Source organism: Notolabrus celidotus, chromosome 12 (assembly GCF_009762535.1).
Source record: "Notolabrus celidotus isolate fNotCel1 chromosome 12, fNotCel1.pri, whole genome shotgun sequence".
Taxonomy (NCBI): Eukaryota; Metazoa; Chordata; class Actinopteri; order Labriformes; family Labridae; genus Notolabrus; species Notolabrus celidotus.
This window is the reverse complement of record NC_048283.1, coordinates 22,077,113-22,103,210: the sequence shown is the minus strand read 5'-3', so window position 1 is coordinate 22,103,210 and position 26,098 is coordinate 22,077,113. Positions and strand designations below refer to the sequence as shown.

At 45.7% G+C, this 26,098-nt stretch overlaps 2 protein-coding genes across 3 annotated transcripts in view; both read left to right on the top strand.

Annotated features, from left to right (window-relative positions):
• Nucleotides 1–11,026: 11,026 nt before the first annotated feature.
• On the top strand, nucleotides 11,027–19,011 carry rrp15 (ribosomal RNA processing 15 homolog). 2 transcript variants are annotated; one of them, XR_004633395.1, is made up of 6 exons: nucleotides 11,027–11,159; nucleotides 12,791–13,203; nucleotides 13,749–13,846; nucleotides 13,927–14,110; nucleotides 15,253–15,410; nucleotides 18,541–18,645. XR_004633395.1 is itself a non-coding variant. In XM_034698595.1 (5 exons), the coding sequence occupies exons 1-5, from the start codon at nucleotides 11,120–11,122 to the stop codon at nucleotides 18,694–18,696; spliced, it is 891 nt and encodes a 296-aa protein (XP_034554486.1). In that variant the 5' UTR covers nucleotides 11,027–11,119; the 3' UTR covers nucleotides 18,697–19,011. The 2 variants fall into 2 exon arrangements, 1 of the variants encoding a protein (XP_034554486.1); XM_034698595.1 differs by lacking the exon at nucleotides 15,253–15,410 and having other exon boundaries at nucleotides 18,541–19,011.
• Nucleotides 19,012–21,788: 2,777 nt separating this feature from the next.
• The window catches only part of tgfb2 (transforming growth factor, beta 2), a 21,972-nt gene continuing 17,662 nt past the window's right edge, over nucleotides 21,789–26,098 (top strand). The window contains exon 1 of the mRNA XM_034698609.1: nucleotides 21,789–22,880. Within this exon, the coding sequence (XP_034554500.1) occupies nucleotides 22,535–22,880 (346 nt within the window). The 5' untranslated portion in view covers nucleotides 21,789–22,534. The remainder of the gene's footprint in view (nucleotides 22,881–26,098) is intronic.

The following is a 26,098-nucleotide window of genomic DNA, read 5'->3' as shown; positions in this document are numbered from 1 at the left end:
TCCAGAGCATTGTCTTACTGAGAGAGTCCAGAGCATTGTCTTACTGTGAGGGATCCGGAGCAGTGTCTTACTGAGAGGGATCCAGAGTGGTGTCTTACTGAAAGGGATCCAGAGCATTGTATAACTAAGAGGGATCCGGGGCGTCGTCTTACTGAAAGGGATCCAGAGTGGTGTCTTACTAAGAGGGATCCAGAGCGTTGTTTAACTAAGAGGGGTCCAGGGCGTCTTCTTACTGAGAGGGTCCAGAGCATTGTTTTACTGAGAGGGATCTGGAGTGGTGTCTTACTGAGAGGGATCCAGAGCGGTGTCTTACTGAAAGGGATCCAGAGCGGTGTCTTACTGAGAGGGATCCAGAGCGTTGTTTAACTAAGAGGGATCCAGAGCATTGTCTTACTGAGAGGGTCCAGTGCATTGTCTTACTGAGAGGGATCCAGAGGGTTGTACAACTGAGAGGGATCCAGAACATTGTCTTACTGAGAGGGATCTGGGGTGTAGTCCTACTGAGAGGGATCCAGAGTGTTGCCTTACTGAGAGGGATCCAGAGCAGTGTCTTCGTGAGAGGGATCCAGAGGAGTGACTTACTGAGAGGGATCGAGGGCAATGTCTTACTGAGAGGGATCGAGGGGGATTTCTTACTCGGAGGGATCCAGAGCAGAGACTTACTGAGAGGGATCGAGGGCGATGTCTTATTAGGAGGGATCCAGAGCAGTGATTTACTGAGAGGGATCCAGAGCAGTGACTTAGTTAGAGGGAGGCTGGGTTGTTTTGTTTCACCAATGCAGAGTCTGCAGGGAACTGTACATTGGTGAAACAAAACAACCCCTCAACAGATGCATGGCCAATCACAGAAGAGTCAGCTACTCAGGCCAAGACTCAGCTGTAGATCTGCACCTAAAGGACAAGGGATACTCCTTTGAAGACAGAAAGGTTCAGTCCCTGGACAGAGAAGAGCGTTGGTATGAAAGAGGGTTCAAGGAAGCCATCTATGTTAAACTTGAACACCCTTCTCTTAACAGAAGTGGTGGCCTAAGACACCACTTGTCTCCAACGTACAAAGCTGTCTTGAATTATCTGTCAAAACAAGTGTGACTCTTACGACTCAGAGCTGACCCATCACCCTAACGACTGTCAGGAACTAGACGTACGACTGCCAGGAGGTACTGAACGACTGTCAGGAGGTTTTGAAAGACTGTCAGGAGGTAGGTAAAAAAAACACCAGGAACTAGGCTAAGGACCCTTTATTACCTGGCTACCTGGACACACCCACAACTGTTAGAGGCCTATATTTTCTAGCTCTTCCCCAGTCTGGTCAGCACTGAAGAAGCCTTTCGGCAGAGAGGTGAAACGTGCTCAAGATTTTCTACCAGTCCAGTTGTCTTACAGATCAAGCTTCGAATTCAAACAGTCAGATACTGTTACAGATACACACCTCGGTATCTGACTGAAGAGCGCCCCCCCTGTGGCCACGTTTCAGTAAGACATGGATTTCAGTGTAATATAAGTCCACTTTAAAACCACAGAGGAAGATCACACCTGGTAGTTTCCAGCCTTATGTCTGAGTTTTGACAGACAAGTGTGGTACAGGTAAGACATGTCTGTCCTCTGACTAAGGAAGACCAGAGCGCTGTTAGAGTGGGACAGAAGCCTCCAGAACACCTGGATCCCACTATCCTCCTGTGTGACACATACAGGGTTAAAGTGTGGTTAAACAGACTGAGGAACACAATGACGGCTCCCACAATAGGTGGCGTCCCTGGAAGTCTGCAGGTTCCTGGTTGATAGCGATGGCCACCTTGTTCTGCAGCACGGCCCTCATGCCTGGGTCCAGGTCTCTGAGGTCATTGGAAATGGTGAGGGGAGACGCCATGATGGCCCACAGTGCCATCTGAGAGCGAGCCTGGTCCACACTGAGACTGATCCATGATTGAAGCCATTAACTCTCTGTGCGTTGTTACACTTCATTATTTCCAGGTGCAGGTCTGTTTGATGACAAACGCTCTCCCACCATCACTACCTGGTGCTTTGTAAGTGTTTATATCATCATCACTGCCAGTGCTGCTGTCAGTGATGACATTATTTTACACTCCTACTTTGTTTCTTAACTTGTCCTTTACTAATGTCTTATTTTAGCAACTATTTCACCAGATTCACAAGGTTCTGTATTTTTGATCTTAGGGACATTACAGTTGGGTGGTCTACCAATAGAAACCCTCAGGTCAATATTATGAACCCCATACACTGCAGTTCCTCCAGCGTCCAGAGTGTGTCTCCTGCAGTGAGTCAGTCCCCATAGAGCCCTATGTTAAAATGCTACAGCAGAAATAAACATGTTTACAGCCTGGTCCAAAGATACTTTGGGTCACTATAGCTCAATTATCTATTCATGACTGTACAGCTGGATTTATATATAACTCACCTGTTTACAGCAGGTTAAGGGTTAAATGAAGGGAGGGTTAGGGGCGGGGCCTCTTAGCCTTTTTGGAATTTGTTTCATATAAATCACAGACAAATAGTCTGTCTGTCTGTCTGTCTATCTGTCTGTCCGTCTGTCCGTCCGTCCGTCCGTTATATATGTTTAACTTGTTATATGTGTTATACAGTGTATGTTGTATTGTTATATTTGTTTTACTTGTTATCAATGTTGTACTTGTTATATATGGTATAAATGTTGTACTTGTTATCAATGTTGTACTATGTCTATATAAGGCTGTATTATATATACACTCTGAGTGGAGTATGGAGTCTATATAAGGCTGTATTATATATACACTCTGAGTGGAGTATATAGTCTATATAAAGCTGTATTATATATACTCTGAGTGGAGTATATAGTCTATATAAAGCTGTATAGACTCTTTTTGTCGTATATTTCTGACCTGGATGGATCGGGCTGCAGCGTCCTCTCCTCGTCTCTGTTTGGACATCCAGCAGTCGTCTGTGATCACGTATTCGTATCCCAGCTCTCTCCATCCGTCCTCAGACAAACGGTCAGCCAGGTCTCTGAACAGCACCTCACTGTGGACACTGGACAGAACCACAGTGTTTAGATAGCAGAACTTTTTGTCCCAGGAACTATAAGGTTGTTTCCACAGCTGTCCAGGTGTTCAGGAGTATTTGGCTGATAATTCAGGTCAGGCAGGAAGGAGAAAGGTCAGATTGAAAATGTAAGTGCAGGGTGTATCTGTTGGTCCTTAGAGCCTGGGTTCAGCTGTCGGTTCTTCCTTCTGCTGTCTCCATCCATAATGTTCCTGGAACTTTATGGAGACCCTGTACCCTGTGTTGGAGACACATTGGTTATCTCTAAAGGTTCCTGGACCATGGGACAGTCCTGCAGTGGAAAAGCAGCTTCTGTCATTCATGAACTACTTTATAAAAGCTACTCTTTGTGTTCTGTGTGCTCTGGCCTTTGTGTTTCATTAATTTTTAACTTTCTGTGATTCCTCCATCAGAGGCTTAGGTAATAATGTAGAGCTGAGCAAGTGTGAGTTCATCCTCTAAATTCAGAACAATCGAAGCTGTTATTTCCTCACATCACTCCTGCAGAAGAATCCACATGTCGGTGGTTCGAGGACAAAATAATGTGTAGTGAATAAAGAGTAGACACCTGCCTCTTGGAGCATCTGTCTCAGGTGTGTGAAGGGTAAATGTGATGAATTCCAGATGGAGCCACAGCAGCAGGATAAACCTGAAAGGTCATGAGTTCATGAGTCTGACACACTTGATCGTCTCACAGAGCGATCAGCTGTTTTTAGTTTACTGAAGATAACGCCTGTCTGTGTGTGTTCTGCTGACCCTACTCACATACACTGAAGACATCAGTCCCTGCTCTTACAGTGACCTGAAGACCGTCTGCAGCTTTAACCTCAGGTCCTCCTCAGTCTGCAGTCTCACAGTGTGAGACCTGAGACCTGAGTGTCTCAGCTGTACTTGTCTTGTTGGACATGAATCCTCTCAGTCCCTGTGCGGACGAGTTTTAATAAGCTGACGTTACTTAATGCAGTTTTTCGGGTCGTCTGTGCAGTCTGTGTCACAGCGGAAACGTTCCGACGCCATCCAGCCCATAGGGGGCATCCTCAGCAGCCCATCATCAAGGGCACAGGTCACAGAGACCAGGACCAGGAGCCTGGACACTGCTGACAGCCCCCATGACTTCCTCTGTCCTCTGAGGACAGGACTCCACTAAAGGGTCCTTACCTTACTCCTAGTGGAGTCTGCTTGTTTTATTTATTTTATTTGTATTTTATTCTTCTTCTTGTATTGCTATTGCTAATATGTCTGTGTTCTTCTGCACAACCGAGTTTCCCCCAAGGATAAATAAAGTGTTATCTTCTCATGACAGATGTGATGCAGACATCATGCTTTACATCCATCCTAAACTGCATTACAAACCCAGCAGCTCCCATTCCCTGTGTTGAAGAGTGAATGTCTCTAATGAGAGTGAAGGAGGGAGCCATGAACTCTGGACCACCAGTAGAACATCTTTAATCCAGATCATTGATTTCACTCACTAGATATGAAATATTCATCTCCATCCCATAATAACCTTTCATATACTTCAAACTTGTTTTAAAGAATCTCTTTCAGTAATGGTCTGACGTTCTTCTTATGGAGAGTGGTGGGGCCATAGCGCCCTCTACTGACCAGATCAGGTTGAATATGGATGTTTCTTCTTGCTGTGCCTCTGTGTGTTTATCAGGAGCTGCAGGTTCAGGTGTCCAGTTACATTCAGGTTAAACCACATTCTGTGTCAGTCTGCTGATCACATGATGCTGAGGGTGTTAAACCCTCCTGTGTTCAGTGAGAGTGTAAACCAACACAAACTCATCTTTAGAGGAAGAGAATACAGCGCTGAGAACTTCCCATGTCTCTGTTAAACTCCTCTGAGGACAATGTTCCAATACGGGGGAGAGAATCTAAACAGAACAGACACTCCGAGTCTAAAACAAGCCCACATGGAGGACAGGAGGGAGAATGGACTTCATTCAGGACTCAAGTAATAGCTGCTCAGTCAGATTAAGACTGGAGTTAAAGTTCAGGAGTACTTTCTTTAAAAACATCTCCTAACCACAGGCAAGCTCCAGGAATGCAGTTCACTGTTTCAGGGATCAGATTTTAGAAAAGGAAATTCACCAGCTAACTTCAGAGTGAACGAAGAGAGTAAGGAGAGCATCCAGAGAAATGTCAGAAGTTTACCCAAAATTAATACTCAAGTAATGTCCGAAGAAAACAGACTGAAGCATATTTACTGTGTTCCTGTCCAGCACCAGATCAGAGACGAGGATCAAGGAAGAGACAACCTGAGAGCACGAACTGACTCCAGAAATATATCGATTGATTGATCTCACGCAGTTTACTGACACGACTTCTTTCAGGATCAGAGACGAGGATCAAGGAAGAGACAACCTGAGAGCACGGACTGACTCCAGAAATATATCGATTGATTGATCTCACGCAGTTTACTGACACGACTTCTTTCAGGATCAGAGACGAGGATCAAGGAAGAGACGATCAGAGAGCCCGGACTGACTCCAGAAATGTATCGATTGATTGATCTAACACAGTTTACTGACACAACTTCTTTAAGATCAAAGACACAAACTGAAGCAGAATAAAAACACTTTATTGATGACATCAGAGATCACATGAGCACCAGAAGGATTTCCAGGAAGTGTGTGTGTGTGTGTGTGTGTGTGTGTGTGTGTGTGTGTGTGTGTGTGTGTGTGTGTGTGTGTCTGTCTGTCTGTGTGTGTCTGTGTGTGTGTGTGTGTGTGTGTGTGTGCGTGTGTGTGTGACGTTTTGTTAGAATGGGTTGGTCATGGCGAACACGTACGCTGCAGGGAGCTGCAGTCCGATGTTGACCAGGTGCCATTGTCCCGCCCCCAGAGCCCCCAGGACCAATCCTGACACAGTTCCGAGAGTCCCTAACCATGAGGACCACCGCCCCGCCACCGCTGCAGCACCCCCCACAGACATCCCCGCTGAACCTACCACCCCCAGCAGAGCCCCCGCCCTCCCGCCCTCTCCCAGCACCGGGCCTAAAACCTCAACACCAGCCAGTAACGCCCCCGCTATAGCTGCTGCCCCCACTATAACCCTGACCTCCCCTGCAGCCTGCCGCACCAGAGCCCCGCCCACTGTCGCCCCCAGACTCAGCTGACACAGCCGGGCCACGAACACAGCGGCATTCAGAGCCTCCAATGACGACTGCCGGTTCATCCGAACGCTGATGTTCTCTCTGGACTGAGCCGTTCCTGCTTCCTGCATTTTCATCGCCTTGGTAACCACCACCTGACCGGCGTGCAGTGTGAGCATGGCGATGACGAAAGTGGCGATCATTCCCATACAGCCCACCAGCATCCAGAAATTAAAGTCAGAGGACTTCATGAGCAGGCAGGCGATGACTGCGACCAGAGCCAGGAGTACGATGAACACGAGCTGGTGACCGCCGTATCCCAGCACCCCAAAACCTGTGGTTACCACGGCAATTACTGTCATCGGGATGCCAGAGAATGCCAGGAAGTCCACGTGTTTGACCACCACTGTGTTGATCCAGTCCTGGATGGTCCTCTGCTCCATCTCTGCCTCCTCCATCTCCCTCTTCTTCCTCTCTCTCTCCTCTCTTTGACGACGCTCAGCCGCCCACTTCTCCTTTAGCTCTGCCTCTGCCCCGCCCCCTTTCTCCAGGCTCAGGATCTTCTGCTCCATAAGCTCCGCCTCTCTCTGTCTCAGCTGGGCCTCTAAGATCTGGTCCTGCTCTCTCTCTGTGGTCCAGACTGTGGACCCCAGCTTGCAGCAGGCCTCCCCGCCCCACAGCGTCTTGAACAGCAGGTTGATGGGCGGTTTGAGTGCCGTGAACACGCTCAGCCCCCACAGTAGGCCCACCATGCCATACATATTCACTATCCATTCGATGGCGACCCCCAGTGAGGCTCCACTGATGGTGGTCCCAATGGCCCCAGCAAGTCCTGCAGACACCCACAGACCAGCAGAGTCAGCTTGGGAGGGTAGGCAGCTCCTGGAGACCACAAGCACTGATGCTATGAGCGCAGCCAAGATCACGCCAGCCACCAGTGAGGTCATCGCCATGCTGAGAGCGGTGGCTCCGACCAGGGTCCCTAGACCTAGGGCCCCGACCGTCCTCACCTCCTCCATCAAAGGTTTCAGGGGCCCCGCTGCAGTCAGCAGGGACAGGACTCTGTCCACTGGTCCCTCTGTGGCCCCCAGTATGCAGCCTCCCACTGCTCCTAGTGCAAAGCCCACGGCGGCCTCCACAGACGGACTCCCGGCTCCTGGAACAAGAACACACCTGTTTACACTTGGGGCTGATCCCTTAGGCTGACCCCTGAAGCTGATCCCTGAGGCTGATCCCAGGGGCTGATCCCTGAGGCTGACCCCTGAAGCTGTTCCCTGAGGCTATTCCCTGGGGCTGGTCACTGAGGCTATTCCCTGGGGCTGATCCCTGATGTTGATCCCTGATGCTGATCCCTGAAGCTGATCCCTGAGGCTGACCCCTGAAGCTGTTCCCTGAGGCTATTCCCTGGGGCTGGTCACTGAGGCTATTCCCTGGGGCTGATCCCTGATGTTGATCCCTGATGCTGATCCCTGAAGCTGATCCCTGAGGCTGATCCCTGAAGCTGATCCCTGAAGCTGATCCCTAAGGCTGATCCCTGAGGCTTATCCCTGAGGCGGCAGCCACACCAACAGGACTTTAGAAACTCCTGCTCACAGCGATAGGGTTAGGGTTAGAGTTCCCAGAGCAGCTACACCTGAGGGGTCAGAACTCAGTCGACCTTTGACTCAGTCTGAAAACTGTCAGGTTTTAAATTCCACCGAGAGACTTTATGAGACAAACACCTTCAGCACCTGCAGGGGGCGATGTGTGTGGGGGGGCAGCACAGAAACCAGGACTAACCCTAACACACCACGGCCTGCGGGGGGTGCTGTGGGGGGAGCAGCACAGCGACTGGGACTAGCCCTAACACACCAGGGCCTGCAGGGTGCGCTGTGTGGGGAGCCAGCACAGAGACCAGGACTGAAGGCTGATTTATACTTCTGCGTCTCCCTTACGCAACAGGGGCTGAAGTGGACATGAGCACTACATATTTCTGCGTCGATGTGTCTGTGTCGCGCAGCATTTCTCCGCCGAAATGCTTGAGGGCATTGTGGTCTCTCTAAGTCGGTCGCATGCTTCAGGCCCGGCTATGATCTCTGTTTACTTTTCGACAGCTATTCAGAGCCTGTAATGTTAATCTACAGCTGAAAAAAGATTAGGGAGGGGGAAATGAAACACACGGCCGATGTGCGGCATGTGCCTGTGCTTTAAATGTAGGAAATACAATTCCGCCGAGCGGACCAATCACAGGTCTTGCAGTCCGCATTGATACTACGTGTAGTTATATTTTCGAGGAGGTGCTAGTCAACTGCGTGCACAGGCCTCTGCGTAGGTAAGGGAACTACTCGGATCCCCAGTGTAGGCTACGCCATCAATTCGACGCAAAAGTATAAATCAGACTCAACCCTGACACACCACGGCCTGCAGGGGGCGCTGTGTGGGGAGCCAGCATAGAGACCAGGACTAATCGCAGAGTGAGGACAGACCGGTACATCAGGTCTAACAGAGCGCTCTGATTCTCATCTGTTCTCACACACACACACACCCACACACACACAGAGACACACACACAGAGACACACACACAAACACACACACACACACACACACACACACACACACACACACACACACACACACACACACACATACACTCACACACAGACACACACACACAGACACACACACAAACACACACACACACATAGACACACAAACAAAAACACACACACACACACAAACACATGCTCTCTCTTACACACAAAGACACACACAGTCATACACACACAGACACACACACACGCGGGCACACACACACACACACACACACAGAGAAAATTACACACATAAACACACACACACAGTCACACAAACAGAGACACACACACACACACACACACACAGACTGGGTTTAAAGAACTCACCCGGTCTGCTGCGTCTCATGGTGCTCTGTTAATCCTGATGAGTCCTTGAGAGTCTGGCTCTGTGCAGACCTGCTCCTCGGTGGACGCTGTGTGAGTGAGTGTCACATGTGTGTGTGTCTGTTTATATGAGAGCAACCGTGTCAGGCCACACACACCTGACACACAGACACCTGACTGGTTTGAATGGTCCTGCAGGTTCTTATCTGGATCAGGAACCCTGCTCCTCGTGGAGTGGCAGCATTCCTGCTTCAACTGTCAACAGGCCTTCCATCCTACCTTCAGTGGAGCCTTTAAAACATCTTGTTGTCTGCTATATTAGCTGAAGCTGAGGCTGGTAATGGAAAGGGTACAGCTAATGTTGTCCTGTTGGGTTAATGTGTAGGGACAGATCACACCAAGGCACTTTAACAAGAGTGCTGGGAACACAACAAATCAACCAGTGAGGAGCCGGCACAGACAGCAGGTCGAAGTCACATAAAAAGATGTCAAACAGCATCACATTCAGCCAGACCTCCGGGGAAATGAGTGATCCGTCTACACCAGTCTGCACAAATATTAATGTGTACACCTGAAGTGATTCCACAGACGAACACAGGAACACATGAACAACATCTACACAGTTTATTTACAGATGGATCAAAAGAACCAGACACTCCGCTGCTGCCTTTACATCCCACATTATGGCACAGCAGAACCTGATGATCAGGTTGCCCTTCAGTACACAGAACCGATCAGTTAATAATCAATTATTAATCAACAATGAATAATTTCAGCCCTGCAGTGGGTAAAATAAGTCAGAACAAACTATCATGATCACCTCTGATAGTCAGCTCCTGCTAGTGTGAGATTTGTAAAACCATCCTGCAGTCAGGACATAATTTATAATGTGATCCAACTGCCGCTCCATCGGGACACGAGATCTCCTCCCTCAGGTTCCTGCAAGTGAAGGTCCAAAGGACGGAATGAAAAACACAGAGACATCTCAGGAAACAGAACAGCACGTCTTACCAAGACACAAGCTAAAGCTATTATATCTATCTATCTATACAGCATCCAGACACATGTGGGCAGCAGAGCTACAGGGCAGCAGCACAGAGGACCAGACTATTCACCCCACTCAGAACCGGACATGACCAGGACTTAATCTTGAAATTATAGTTTTGTTTATTTGTTTGTTTGTTTCCTGCCAAAACTCATGTTCCACACTCCAGTCCAGTATGTGGCGATACTGCACCTTAAGATGTTTTCTGACCACCAGTAATCCAAAGAGAAGAAGACGAAGAAGAAGAAGTGGAAGAAGAAGAAGAAGAAGAAGAAGAAGAAGAAGAAGAAGAAGAAGAAGAAGAAGAAGATGGAACACTGACATGACCTTCAGATCACGTAGAGAGGAAATAATAATATCGAGACTACGTTTTGGTCACTCGAGATTGAATAGCTGTGGAGTCAGAATAAGATAACATCGAACAGGAATATGTGACTTTTGTACAAAAGAAGAAATAGTGGAACATGTAGTCATGAACTGTCAAAGGTGTGATACGGAAAGAAGATAAAAGGAGGCCGAGAGAGAACAAGATAACATTGAACATATTTGATATTTTACAAAGCAAGTCAATGGATGGTTGCTATAGATTTTTGTTTAAGGTTTTGAATAGAACTAAGTTGGTACGGAGGATTTAGTTTTGATAGTATTACTAATTATTTTTGTTATTTCTTTGTATTTCTTTGTTTATTTATTTTTATTATTAATAATAATAATAATAATAATAATAATAATAATAATAATAATTATTATTATTATTATTATTATTATTATTATTATCATTATTATTATTATTATTATTATTATTATTATTATTATTATTATTATTATTATTTCTTAGAGAAGCTAGTTAATAGTTCCCGGTCCACACTCCATACCAGTAGGTGGCGGTAATGCACCTATAAGCTGGTTTGCCAACCGCCAATAAAAACCATGGACTATACTACTATAAAATTAAGATAAAAACCCGAGAAGAAGATGAAACGGAAGAGCGGAACCTTCATTGTGGTCTTTTTCCGCTTCGGAATGATTTCCATGTGACTCCATGATGGCTGCTGTGATGAAAACACACGTGCAGATAACTGGTAAGTTATTTTATACATTTCACTGATGTTCACTTGTTTTTATAAAACAGCTGCTGGTTATTGAATCTGACGATGAACGCTGTTTGTACAGAAAGCTAACGCTGTTTGCTAACTTGTTAGGTTTCTAAGGTTAGCTTAGCATAGCCCTGTTCATCAAACAGCAGCCAGAGCTCCATGAAGAGGAGGATGAAGAGTTCAAGTCTGTCTCAGCTCACAGGAACATAGTGAAGGAAGCAGAAGTTAGGAAGAAATCGCGGATTTTAATCGATTATTTCACCGATAATCAGCTGATCGATCTCTGCTGTTTGAAGGGCTGAAATGATTTAAAACAGAGGCGTCAAACTCATTTCACTTAAGGGGCCACATACAGCCCAAGTTGATCTGAAGTGGGCTGCACCAGTAAAATTATAACATAATAACCTATAAATAACGAAAACTCTAATTTCCCCCCATTGTTTTAGTGCAAAAAGTACAAGTACATTCTGAAAATGTTCACATTTGATGAACTATCTTTCTACAAAAGCAGCTGTTGTATTTTTCATCATGATGTGTCTCATAGTGGGCAGAATATTTTACTCTTGAAGCCCTGAAACCTGCTGCGAACACACCAAACACACAGGTTACCCATTCCCCTGACACAGAGTGTAATGTTTACAGCAAAAGAACAGATAGATTATAATAATGAAGAAGGTAAAGTTGATTATTTTGGACCCCTCAGCTCCAGCATGACCAGTTTGCTTGCTGGACAGTGTTGTATACAGGGGTGTAAGATAAGATAAGATATACTTTATTGGTTCCCCATTGGGGGAAATTCTTGTGTTACAGCAGCTTATAACACGGGACAGGGGAATACAGCAATGTACTAACACAGTTAAAAAATATAATAACAATAATAATAGCAATGATAAAGGTAAAATAAAATACAATAAAATAAAATAGAATTAAAATAAAATAAAATATGACAACTATTACAGATGTATACACACTATGTACACGCTGTACATACAGTGCTAGTGTTAGTAGTTATGGGATCTTCTTATAGTGCTCTAAAAAGTCTTTATGAATCTCAACCAGATTATGCAAACAGCAAGTCATCTATTTTCTCACTTTGAGAAAAAAAGTCCTGGAAAATAAGCGCCGTAATGGTGCACTTCATCAGCTCTATGATTTTATGCAACCCCCAGAGGACAAAATTTGAAATAGTCATTCATTTTATTGAAAAATTGCAGTAAATGTCGTCTCTGTAATTTTTTCACTTTGCAAAGTTGTTCCGTGGGCCGGATCTGAACCTCTGGCTGGCCGGTTTTGGCCTGCGCACCACATGGTTGACACCCCTGCTTTAAAGCATGTTTTCTTCTCTTCATGATTTTAACTCTGTTGTTTGGCCCGTTTGCTGTCGATGCAGATTCTCAGCAGGTCATTGATTACAATCACTGAAATTTTTGAAATCAATTTAATCGATTGGTAATCCTGGCATTGACTAGCCATGGTGAAGGCGTCTGATCGTTCCGTTTACTAAACAGCATGAACAGAGAAGCTGTAACATTTGTGTCATATTAAAGAGTATAAACATTAGGTGGATTAAATGATTTCACACAATCAATATCTGATCCATCATGTCCTCTCTGCAGCAGACAACTCACAACCTCAGGTCCACGACCTCAGGGAGTCTGACGGAGGAGACGAAGAGGAGGAGGACGAAGATGGAGAGGAGGAGGAGGAGACAGACGAAGATGGAGGGAGTGATGAAGAGGAGGCGGAGGATGAAGATGAAGATGGAGGGAGTGATGAAGAGGAGGCGGAGGATGAAGATGAAGGACAGGAGGACAGAGGTGATGATGAGGATGGAGGTGAAGAGGCAGATAGCGAGGGTGTAGGTGATGATGAAGGTGATGGTAACCCTAACGCTGGCTGGGCGGAGGCGATGGCGAAGATCTTAGGAAAGAAGACTCCTGAGGCTCAGAGCAGCATCCTGATGAAGAACAAAGAGCTGGAGAAGGTGAAGGAGAGAGAGAGGCAGGCGCAGCTGGAGAGGAAGAAACAGGTATTCCCCTTTAATCTGTAATCTAATCTGTGATAGATTTACACCGGACACTGTAATCTAATCTATGATGGATTAACATCTGACATACTGTAATCTAATCTATGACGGATTAACACCTGACAGACTGTAATCTAATCTGTGATAGATTTACACCTGACACTGTAATCTAATCTGCGACCGATTAACACCTGACAGACAGTAATCTAATCTGCGATGGATTAACATCTGACAGACGGTAATCTTATTTTTAATGGATTAACACCTCACAGACGGTAATCTTATTTTTGATGGATTAATAACTGACACTGTAATCTAATCTGTGATGGATTGACATCTGACAGACGGTAATCTTATTTTTGATGGATTAACACCTCACAGATTGTAATCTAATCTGTGATAGATTATCACATGACAGACTGTAATCTAATCTGTGATAGATTATCACATGACAGACTGTAATCTAATCTGTGATAGATTATCACATGACAGACTGTAATCTAATCTGTGATATATTAACACCTGACACTGTAATCTAACCTGCTCAGGTGGATAAGAAGCGAGCGTGGGAGATGATGAGCAGAGAGAAACCTGATGTGGTGAAGGACAGAGAAACAGAGAAAGCTCTGCAGAGAGTGGCAACCAGGTGAGTTCACCTGTCTCCATTGGAGTTGTAGCATCACTGACAGACAGGTGAGTGACCTCTGACCTCTGACCTTTGTGTAGGGGGGTGGTGCAGCTGTTTAATGCAGTGAGGAAACACCAGAGGACGGTGGAGGAGAAGGTGAAGGAGGTGGGAGGATCAGAGAGGAAGAAAGCCAAGCTGCTGTCGTCTGTCTCTAAGAAAGATTTCATCGACGTGCTGAGGAGTAGCGAGGGGGGAGCAAGAAGACAACACTTGACTGACGAGGTGAGTTCACACAGGTTACAGGTGACTTTTATTCCTGAGACTCGTAAGTACAGTCGGTGTCTATGGCATTCATCTTGCAGCAGGTAAACAGTCTCTGCTTGTTGAAACCATGGATCATGTGAGTGCACCATGTTGGAGCACATACACACCCATTTAAAGGGCCACTCTTCAGAATGTTTACAGCCTGCTTCAAAAAGCAGTTTAGGTCTGAATAGGTCATTTCTCTATCGGCCCACACTGTACAGGGTGAACTTTTTCATAACTCAGCAGTTTAGAAGATATCAAGATTACTAGTTTTTCCCAAATAAGGGCGTGGCTGACTTGATTGACAGGCGGGAACACTGAAGCTGTTAGAGAAGAGGCTAAAGGCCCGCCTCTTTACCTCACACTAGCTCGTCAGAAGTTAGGTTGAGTTCAGCATGTCCTATATGGCACCCGCCGACGATCGGCTACAAAACATGGCTTCAGGAACAGATGGGTGACGTCACGGAGACATGTTTCTACAGGATATGGATATGGATACCCGACAGGCTCTGATTGGTATTCTTAAACCTGGTTTATACTTGTGTTTTGGATGTTTGCCGCAGCATACATCATTCACATTGAAACTATTCATGCAGAAGCCCACAAAGGTTTCCTTTATGTAACTACGTGTCAAGTCAATACAGACCACAGGCTGTGTGATTGGTCTGCTGGGTAGCTAGATTTCAAGTACCCCCACCATTTTCAAAGTTCTACAGAAGCTGCCATGGACCAGTAGAATAGAATATGAACTACTCCTTTAACTAACTAGTAAATCTAGTTCCGACTAGCGAGGGTGACGATTAGTTAAATCGCTAACACGCACATCCCTTCCTCCTAGAATAAGAGTAATTACTCTGACTTACACACTCCTATGGTTCTATAGTGACCATACACACGGCACTCTTACATGAACTGCATTATAGCTGTGACACACCTGGAAGAGGATGGAGTGTTGAGGGAACTACACAGTGTTCCAAATTAGTATGCAAGTTCCATTTTTGTGATTATTTTAAAAAACATGTTAACAGTCTTTTTCAAATTGGTGAATATAGTGAATATATTTCCTCAAATGCTTAGTTAGAATTATGCTTTTCAAAGTAAGTTGACTGTATTTTCAGTATTTCAGAATCCTTCAACACCAACCCCCGTGAATTGATACCTGGCGTCACAGGTGGCCATCAGCATGATGTCTCTGTTTATTGACTCCTCCAAAGCCTTTCGTACAGTCGACCATCTTCCTCCAAGCTCTCAAAGCTCCTGAGTTCAGATCATACAGGTGAGGGGTTAGCTATCTCACAGGGAGAACCCAGGCTGTTAGGTTAGACGGCGCTCCCTCCCCCTACAGAGAGAGAGAGCTTCACACAGCTGTTAGATCACTTTTGTGACATGTAACATGTTGCAATCACACACACACACACACTGCCCTCTGATGAGCTGCTGCTCTGTCAGACTGTCTTCAGACTCTGACTGGTCTCAGTAAATCCTTTAGAGCCTGAAATCTGTGAGTGCAGCCCCGTGTTTAAAAAGCTGTGATGTGTGTGAGCTGATGGTTGTCTCAGTCTATCAGCATCAATGTTAATTCTGCCATTACACAGAGTGACCACATGGTGTCACTGTCTCTTCATGATGCAGAGCCACAGACTGTGTAATGTCAAAGACCGCAGCTGTGTGAAGGCTCTGGTCTCAGTTCTGAGGTTGGTGGAATCAGTATGGCAGTTTAGTTCTGGACAGCAACATAAATCTGTCTGGATTAAAGCTCAGGTAGAATTTTATGGCCTGAAGGAGAGGAGAGGAAAGGAAAGGAAAGGAAAGGATAAGACAGGCACTTTATTGCCAATTTAAAAAGAAATACAACAAAACTTCGGCAGCATTTCTGATTAAAAATTACTTTAAAAGCTACCTATAAAAATATAAATGTACATTTATCGCTTTTATGTACAGAGTGCTATTGATAATGGGTTAGATGGTTCTTATTGATCTATCCTGATCAGAGTAATGTTTGATGTTACAATGTCATTTAGCAGACGCTTTTATCCAAAGCGATGTACATACGAGAACAAGAACAACACAAGCAAAGATCTAGACAAGAGGAAACAAGATCAGTACGGGTATCAAAGTGCTTCAAGTCAATTTGGGTGCAGGTACTGCCAAGCAGTGTAAAGGCAATGCACAAAAGTAAATAAGAATTTAATTTTATTTATTTATTATTATTTTTCTTTTTGTAAAATAAGGAACATCTACAATGAAGCAAGCAAACCATTGAAGACCTTCCATTATCATCATCAACAATTAACATCACCACAATAATGACCAAAGTACCAAGTGCTGGGTCACTCAAGAGCTGAACACAGATTCCCTGAGTAGAGCAGGACAGTGTGAGTCAATTGTAGCTGGACGACATGATCTGCCACTGGGGACAACAGTGAAGAACAGTCTAGCTAAGTGCATAGTGCTTCCTAAAGAGCTGGGTCTTTAGCTGTCTTTTGAAAGTAAACAGGGACTCTGCAGATCGAATGGAGTTGGCCAATTCATTCCACCATTTAGGGGCAACAGAAGAGAAGAGTCAAGCTAGTGATTTTGAGGCCTTGTGTGCTGGAAGCACTAGGCGCTTTTCAGAGGCTGAGCGTAGCGGGCGAGAAGGGCAGTAGACCTGGATGAGGGGTTCCAGGTAAACTGGAGCGGTTTTGGTGACTGCTTTGTAAGTCATGATTAGAGTTTTGTATCTGATGTGAGCTGCAACTGGAAGCCAGTGTAGCGAAATGAGCAGGGGAGTGACATGAGCTGTCTTATGCTGGTTGAAGACCAGACGTGCTGCTGCGTTCTGGATGAAGGAGGAATGGTGAATCCGTCACATCTGACTGTTCACTTCAAACGCCTCGATGTCCCAGCAGTCCCGTCAGGCTGACTTTGATTCTTAAACATTGTTCACTCTCTAAAAGTAAAGGAGTCAAAATCAGGAATCCGTCAAAATGAAACTGAGCTGCACGCATGTGTACTACTTTGTGTGTTGATTAAAATTCACCAATCATCTGACACCATGTCCCTCCCTGACTCATCTCTCTGTAGATGATCTTTATCTTTAAAGCTAGGGTTGGTAGTCATGGAAAACTTGCATGAATTTGAATGTAGCATTTCCTCAGGACTCCGTCTAACCCCTCCCCCCTCCCCTCGGAGCTCTTCCAAAACGACGCCCCCGCTCGCACGCATGAGCGCCGCTGATTCGTGACCATATGATCATGACTGATTCAAAACCAGTCCTCAGCACATCGTTTAACTAACTCAGCAGTAAGAAAACACCAAAACGTTATCATAGTGAAAGTTACAAACACAAACAAACATGAAATGTACGCACAGGAGGTGGGCAGAACGGCAGGACAGGATTTGATTGGTTTCATAGTTTGGCTCCTGGTGGCAGGGATTGGTTGGTGTTTTCCCAGGTTTACTCCGGCTGTAGATAGGGATGGGTACCTTTCATATTTGAACCGATACGGTACCGATACCCGGTACCTGGGTTTCGGTACCGGTACCAAACGGTACCAATTTTCGGTACTTTTGTGTGTTTATTTGGTAATAAATGTTATTTTGTTTAATAATAAAATCTAAATTTTTAAAATTCAACATATTTATTTTATTTAACATGAAATGAACAGAAACAGGATTCTATAGGTGATTAGATATATTAGCTGACACGTGCTCGTGGCGTCTAATTGCTCTTTCGGGAGTTTATCAATGAACACACGGGAACGCCTGCAGACGGGGAAGAGTCAGTTCTCCGTCTCTTTATAAGAACAGGACACATAACTTACTTGTTGGGCATTCACACACACAGGAACGGTTATAAACAGGGCAGGTAGTCGGAGCGAGAGATTCCGTCTCAACCATAGACTGTAAAAGATAACAACTTAATCCTGCAGCTCTGTCTCACAGTGAGTGCGCGCGCCTGTCAGCTGCAGGCTCCATTTGGCGCGCAGATGCAGAGAGCAGAGACGTCCACCCGATCAGTCTCGAACTTTATTATAGGGCAAAGTATGGAAAATCACCTCCTCTTCCACTCCCTCAAAGTCACAAGGATGCGTTCAGGTACCGAAACATGGTACCGTTTGATTTTACGTGAATCGGTACTCGGTAGTACCGACGGAATTCGGTCAGTACCTATAAAAGTACCGAATTCGGTACCCATCCCTAGCTGTAGATAGCATTTTTTTTCACTTTTTTTTTAAGAACACATTATGTATTGATTGCCATCGGGACAGAAAGATAATTTTAACCAGTATAACAAAAAGTATATCTAAATCTGACTACCAACCCCAGCTTTAATGATTGAATACATTTTTAAGTTTTTATCACCAAACTGACATAATTAAAAATGTAACTGTGTGTGTGTGTGTGTGTGTTCGTTCATTCAGGCTCCTCCCCCTGCAGAGGATGAAAAGCCGTCATGGAGTGTGCTCAGAGACGACTTCATGATGGGAGCCTCCATGAAGGACTGGGACAAACACAGTGATGAAGAGGAGAAGGAGGAGGAAGGGGGGGCTGGGGAGAGTGACTCGGACACAGCGTGAAAGGCTGTGGTGCCTTCAGGGACAGTGTGGAGAACATGAACTCTGCAGAAGATGGAGGCAGACACCTGCTAAGGTGTGAGTCAGGTAATGAAGATCAGCTGATTGCTCGGAGAGGAAGAAGAACGTTTTTTTCGTTTCTATTAAAATAAATCCTCATGGACCTCAGCAGGTCTCAGTCTGACCTTCAATTCGACTTTCAGTCTGACCTTCAATCCGATCTTCAGTCCAACCTTCAGTCTGACTTCAGTCTGTAGGCTAGGAGATGTGATGGAGTCTGTAAATATAAATGTTTGTAATAAACACCTGATTCATGTTTCTGTGTGCATGTGTGTGTACGTTTGTATAATGTGCAGTGAGCAGGATAATGTGCAGTGAGCAGGATAATTGTACAGTGAGCAGGATAATGTGCAGTGAGCAGGATAATATGCAGTGAGCAGGATAATTGTACAGTGAGCAGGATAATGTGCAGTGAGCAGGATAATGTGCAGTGAGCAGGATAATGTGCAGTGAGCAGGATAATGTGCAGTGAGCAGGATAATTGTACAGTGAGCAGGATAATGTACAGTGAGCAGGATAATGTACAGTGAGCAGGATAATGTACAGTGAGCAGGATAATGTGCAGTGGGTTAGGGTTAGGTTAGTAATCTGTGCACAGATGAAAGTGTCCTCTTCTGAGAGACCTCCAGAAACAGCAGGTATGACCTTTATTCCGGGCGCTACAGTTTGTTCTTTTATCAGATCCAGGATTACGCTCCATGAACAAACTTGAGTAACTGGTCTTATCGTGATAGATGCACAGCTCTTAACTAATTTACCTTTATTGAACACATCAAGTGAGACAGAGCTTCTGCTGACGGTTGACCTTAACGAATTTGTTACACCATGTGTTTTGGTCCTGCAGTCAGCTGTTTATGAAACTGTTTACTTTTGTTTCTTTGTCCTCTGAGAGCTCGACTCACTAAGAATGAAACGCTCATCATGAGCTCTGTGCTGTCTCAGGGTCCAGTTCATTATGTCATACCAACGATATCAAACGTGTCTATGAAGCTCTGCAGCTCTGAGCAGTGTGCTCTTGTTTTGTGTCTGATTGTGAAGATGAGCTGTCAGCATCTCCTCTCTTCTGCACAGAGCTGTGAGCTCTTGTCCTGACAGCAGAGGTGGGAGAAAGTACAGTATCTCACAAAAGTGAGTACACCCCTCACATTTCTGCAAATATTTAATTATATCTTCTCATGGGACAACACTGAAGAAATGACACTTTGATACAATGTAAAGTAGTCAGTGTACAGCTTGTATAACAGTGTAAATTTACTGTCCCCTTAAAGTAACTCAACACAGCCATTAATGTCTAAACTGCTGGCAACAAAAGTGAGTACACCCCTAAGTGAAAATGTCCAAATTGGGCCCAAAGTGTCAATATTTTCTGTGGCCACCATTATTTTCCAGCACAGCTTAACCCTCTTGGGCATGGAGTTCACCAGAGCTTCACAGGTTGCCACTGGAATCCTTTTCAACTCCTCCATGACAACATGAAGGACTGGAGACATGCTTGGCCACTCCATCACCTTTACCCATAGCTTCTTTAGCAAGGCAGTGGATGTCTTGGAGGTGTGTTTGGAGTCATTATCACGTTGGAATACTGCCCTGTGGCCCAGTTTTTGAAGGGAGGGGATCATGCTCTGCTTCAGTATGTCACAGTACATGTTGGCATTCATGGTTCCCTCAATGAACTGTAGCTCCCAGTGCCAGCAGCACTTATGCAGACCCAGACCATGACACTCCCACCACCATGCTTGACTGTAGGCAAGACACACTTGTCTTTGTACTCCTTACCTGGGCGCCGCCACACGCTTGACACCATCTGAACCAAATAAGTTTATCTTGGTCTCATCAGACCACAAGACATGTTTCCAGTAATCCATGTGCTTAGTCTGCTGTCTTTAGCAAACTGGTTGCGGGCTTTCTTGTGCATCATCTTTAGAAGAGATGTGGGGGGGTGTACTCACTTTTGTGAGATTATGTAAATCTCAAGTCTTTAATCCCAAGTCTCGAGACAAGACAAGTCGAGTCAAGTCCGAAGTCTTAGGCTTAAAATTTCGAGTCCTTACAAGTAATGCCATTTTAACAATGTAACAATCTTTTGAATTTGACAAATATAATGAATGCATTTTGAATTGTTTTATTTTTTTAATAAAATAAAACCAGTGTGAAAGACTTAGTCAGGGAAGAAGAGGAAATTGTCTTCATTATGTGTTTACATTGACATTTTGTTAAAAGAGGTAGAAAACTCAAATAAGACCAGTGCGAACAACAGAACTTAATCTCAAAGAAAAAGAGTGCTGACAAAGCATTCAGGATATAATCAGTGCTAAGCGGTGCAACAACAAATGAATTCTGAAGACGTTGTGCAGTCATTTTAACTCATCTAATGCTCAAAATCTCAAGTTTTTTCAAGTCATCAGACTAAAGTCCGAGTCAAGTCCCGAGTCATTAATGCCAAAGACCAAGTCGAGTTCCAAGTCTTTGATGATATTGTCAAATTGAGTCAAAAGTCATCAAAATTGTGACTCAAGTCTGACTTGAGTTCAAGTCCTGTAAGAGCTCAGATCTGTCCTCTCCCTTTGTGTGATCATGGTCATAGAAACTGGGTCGACTGATCAGGTTAATATTGATCTGATAAGTTAGAATTAATGATATAACCTCGGGCTCCAAACATCAGGTGTACCTGCTGTCAGAGGTCCCCTGCTCAGGTCCAGCTACAGTCTGACGCAGACCAGTTTGTTACTATACCTGATTATTTATCACCTGCTGATTACACACCTGTGACTGATCATTGTGTAACTGTCTACAGCTGTTTGACCTTTGACCTCTGACAGACAGAACTGCAATCTCATCATCATCATATTCTTATTATTAATACTGTCACGTGACTGTAATAAACCAGCTATGCAAACAAACACACACACACACACACACACACGCACACACACACACACGGAGGGCTTTAGGACCCTGCTCTCGAACGCTCTCCGGTCCACTTTCCGCTGCTGCTCGGTCCCGCAGAGAGCTGTTGTTTACCACAGAGTCTGATCGAGTCCGAGTCCCCCCCTCAAACACACAGACACACACTCACAGTCTGAGGACCGCAGGGCTGTGTGGAGGGGCTCGTGCTGAAACTTCAGTCCGGTATAATCTGCTCGAGGTGACCGGTGCTATCCGCCTTCACGCGCACAGCCGAACCGAGCCGCGCCGGATGGGGTGAGGAGGAAGAGTCCTATGAGGAAGACTCCTTTGAGGAAGACTCCTATGAGGAAGACTCCGAGCTGCTTCAGTCTGACGAAGGGTTCGCACCGAGGATTCAACTTTGAGCAAAGTCTAACCCGGTATAAACGCGTCCGGATCAGACCATTCAGACCTGGACTGAGGTGCAAAGTTTACTAACAGTTCTTGACCCAGTTCTGATCAGTCTGAAGGATTTAATCATGGTTCATCAGCACGCGGGGCTCTGACAGACCTGAGCCCAGACTGAGGTGGGATCAGCTGGTTTCTCCTGGTTCATCCTCAGACCGTCTGATGCCCGCGCGCTCCTCGCCTCTGCTGCACCTTTGAGCACCGCGAGCGGACCTTCCTCGGGACCGGGTCTCGGCTCTGTGTTAAACTCAGTCTTTAATGGATTTTCGGGCTCACCTCACTCAGACCGGAGGATCTGGGCTAACGGATTTTGGGGGCCGATTGGCTCGTGCGCGTAAATGTTCTCCACAGTAATCTTTGTGCTGAAACGCCTCTGCAGCTGATCTCTGGCTCACCTCGGTGCACCAGGCTTATAATAACCAGGAAGATGAAGCCGTGCCTCCTCTCCCTGCTCCTCGCGTTGGACCTGGCCGCCGTGGCGCTTAGTCTGTCCACGTGCAGCACGCTGGACATGGAGCAGTTCAAGAAGAAGCGGATCGAGGCTATCCGGGGTCAGATCTTGAGCAAGTTGAAGCTAAGCAGCCCCCCGCAGGACTATCCCGACCCCGAGGAAGTGTCCCGGGATTTCGTGGCCATCTACAACAGCACGCGGGACCTCCTGCAGGAGAAGGCCAACGAGCGCGCGGCGACGTGCGAGCGGCAGCGCAGTGAGGAGGAGTACTACGCCAAGGAGGTGTACAAGGTGGACATGCAGCCTTTCTACCATGCAGAGAGTAAGTGTGTGTGTGTGTGTGTGTGTGTGTGTGTGTGTGTGTGTGTGTGTGTGTGTGTGTGTGTGTGTGTGCTGAATCCTCACACCTGAGCACTTCTCTCTGTTTCACGGCTGTGACCTCACCTGATACCACCTGACCTCATACACCTCTCTGTCCATAACAAACGTCACTCAGTCTCAGCTCTGATTATTTGCTCTCATCACCTGAGAGATTGCCTGAGCTCTGTGAAGCTGGATGAGCAGACATTCTGGATAATTAAGGGGTTAATGATGAAGGTGTATCACTTCTTACCTGAACAGCTGACCCGATCCAGAGTTACTTACTAAAAGCTCTGCTGACCAATCAGAGATCACCGAGCTGTGAACCGGTGAAGAGAGGAAGGAGAGTGAGACAGCTGAGAGCACTCATTGTTTGTTTCTTACTGCAGGAGGGCCACAAAAATATATAAAAACAAAAATATTAATATCGAGTAACTTCACGTCGCTGCAGCGTTCATATATCCGTCAGCAGTGCCAGAGCATCCATCACTCATCATTACGCACGGTCTCACTGTAGTGTTTCATGTTTATAGGACACACAATTTTTAATTGATAGTAATACAGAGAGCTCACGTCCTTCAGCGATCTCCTCTCTCTGATATTATCTGACAGAAGTTTGATCCGTGAATATAAGTTTGAATGTGATAGATTTAACACGGACAACTTGGCCTTCACTTTGACTGGTTATGAGGATATGTAGGATAATAACTATAAGAGCCGGCCATGGCTTGCAGGCAGGGGCGGAGCTAGACTCTTAGCACAAAGGGGGCGGAGCACCATTAAGGGGCCCTTCTGATAGTCAAATTCACAACTGTAAAATAGCTGATATATTTTCTCCCCTGCTTATCAATACAAAACACGAATTCTCAGTTATTTATCCAAGACAGCCCATAAAAAGCCACAGGTTGCTTGTCGAGTTCAAATGTTTAAGCTGCAACGAGGAGAGCACACAGCAGTCTACTGCATTGATTAATGAATGGTTCAGCACCGACGAAGATGGACAGCGACAGGCAGGTGCATTGTCCAGTACTGTCTTTCTCATGAATTACATAAAAATTTGTAACTGTAACTGGTCTATAACTGGTCTGCAACTGGTCTGTAACTGGTCCACAAATTGGTCTATAACTGGCCTGGTTTATAACTGGTCTATAACTGGGCATCAATCAGTCTGTAACTGGTCTATAACTGGTCCATAACTGGTCTGTAACTGGCCTGGTCTGTAACTGGTCTGTAACGGGTCTGCAACGGGTCTGTAACTTGGCTTCTACTGGTCCATAACTGGTCTATAACTGGTCTATATCTGGCATGGTTTATAACTGGCCTGTAATTGGTCTTCAACTGGTCTGTAAGTGGCCTGTAAATGGTCTTTAGCCGGTCTGTAACTGATCTATAACTTGGCTTCAACTGGTCTGTAACTGGTCTGTAACTTGCCTGGTCTGTAACTGGTGTATAACTGGTCTGTAACTGGTCTATAACTGGTCCATAACTGGTCTGTAACTGGCATGGTTTATAACTGGTCTGTAACTGGTCTTCAGCCGGTCTGTAACTGGTCTATAACCTGGCTTCAACTGGTCTGTAACTGGTCTGTAACTGGTCTGTAACTGGTCTGTATCTGGTCTGTTACTGTTCTGTAACTTGGCTTCAACTGGTCCCGGACATATCAAGTGCTGACATTGTCCAGGTCCTCAAAGCTGCAGATAAACCTGTTAACCCCCCACTGCAGCTCTGTTTATTTATACACACACACACACACACACACACACACACACACACACACACATACATACACACACACACACACACACATACGCACACATACGCACACATACGCACACATACACACACACCCACACACACACACACACACACACACACACACACACACACACACAATCAGATCAACCTTATTTGGTAGGGCGCCAGGAAGTCCTGAGAGGCGTTGATGTGGGGCAAGGAGGCTGGCAACAGAGTGTGCGTTATTTTTTTTGGGAGGTGAGGACGGGGGGACAGGGGGAGGGGGTGTCCCAGGACTTACAGTGGTCTATTTGAGCCTAGTCAGCAATGATGTGTGTGTTGTGTGTCTATGTTTGTGTGTGTGTGTCTGTGTGTACACTGCCCTCATGGAAAATTCCAGCAATAGAGACAGTCAGACACTTCAGCCAGGAGGAAGGCCCTCCCCCCGCACGCACACAGCCTCAGTGTGTTGGCACAAAGTTGGCCTCTGAAAAGTTCAACATGTCAGGTCAGAGAGGAATTTAGACGATGTGACACATCCATGTTACTGTTAGATCTGCTAACACTGTGGGGACCTGATGGTGTCATAGTGATGTCATCAGGCGGATTACTGGAGTCTGAACAATTAGGATGTTAAATAAGCAGAAATCTGGTGTCAAAAAGTGAAGCCAATGCTAAAGAGTCAAACCTGCAGTTCCTCCAGTGTCCACTAGAGTATTTCTCCTGTAGTTCCTCCAGTGTCCACTAGAGTGTTTCTCCTGCAGTTCCTCCAGTGTCCACTACATTGTGTCTCCTGCAGTTGCTCCAGTGTCCACTAGAGTGTGTCTCTTGCAGTTCCTCCAGTGTCCACTAGAGTGTGTCTCCAGCAGTTCCTCCGTTCAATAACGGTACGTTAAGACTAAAGGCTTATTTATACTTCTGCGTTGAATCAACGGCGTACCCTACGCCGGGGGTCCGCGTAGCTCCTGTACCTACACCGAGGCCTACGCACGTAGCTGACATGCACCTCCTCCAGAATGTAACTCCCCGTAGAGCTGACGCGGACCGCAAGCCCTGTGATTAATCCGCTCAGCAGCTTTGTCTTTCCCGCAATTACAGCACTTCCGGGATCCCGGGCATCGGCCGCACATCGGCCGTGTATTTCATCTCTTCCTCTCTATTTTTCATGTAATCATGTCTGTATGATAAACAGCAACATGTATCAGCTGTAGATTAACAACATGCTCTGAATTGCTGTGGAAAAATAAACAGAGATCGTAGCGGGACCGGAAGCAGGCGGCCGGCTATCAGAGAGACCGCACTACCCTCATGCGTTTCGGCGGAGAATTGCATAGGGGAGATGCAGAAGTATAAATCAGCCTTAATGGTCCTGTTTGTGTAATGGCTTGACGTGCATATGGGCCCTTAGCTCTACCTATGTCTGTTTCTAGATTAGCAGGAAGTTAA

Excerpts from the sequence above, each read along its gene's own strand:
- rrp15 (XM_034698595.1), top strand. The coding sequence starts at position 11,120 with ATGATGGCTGCTGTGATGAAAACACACGTGCAGATAACTG. Across the intron at positions 11,160-12,790 it reads AACACACGTGCAGATAACTG|CAGACAACTCACAACCTCAG; the intron begins GTAAGTTATTTT and ends TCCTCTCTGCAG. Across the intron at positions 13,847-13,926 it reads CTGCAGAGAGTGGCAACCAG|GGGGGTGGTGCAGCTGTTTA; the intron begins GTGAGTTCACCT and ends ACCTTTGTGTAG.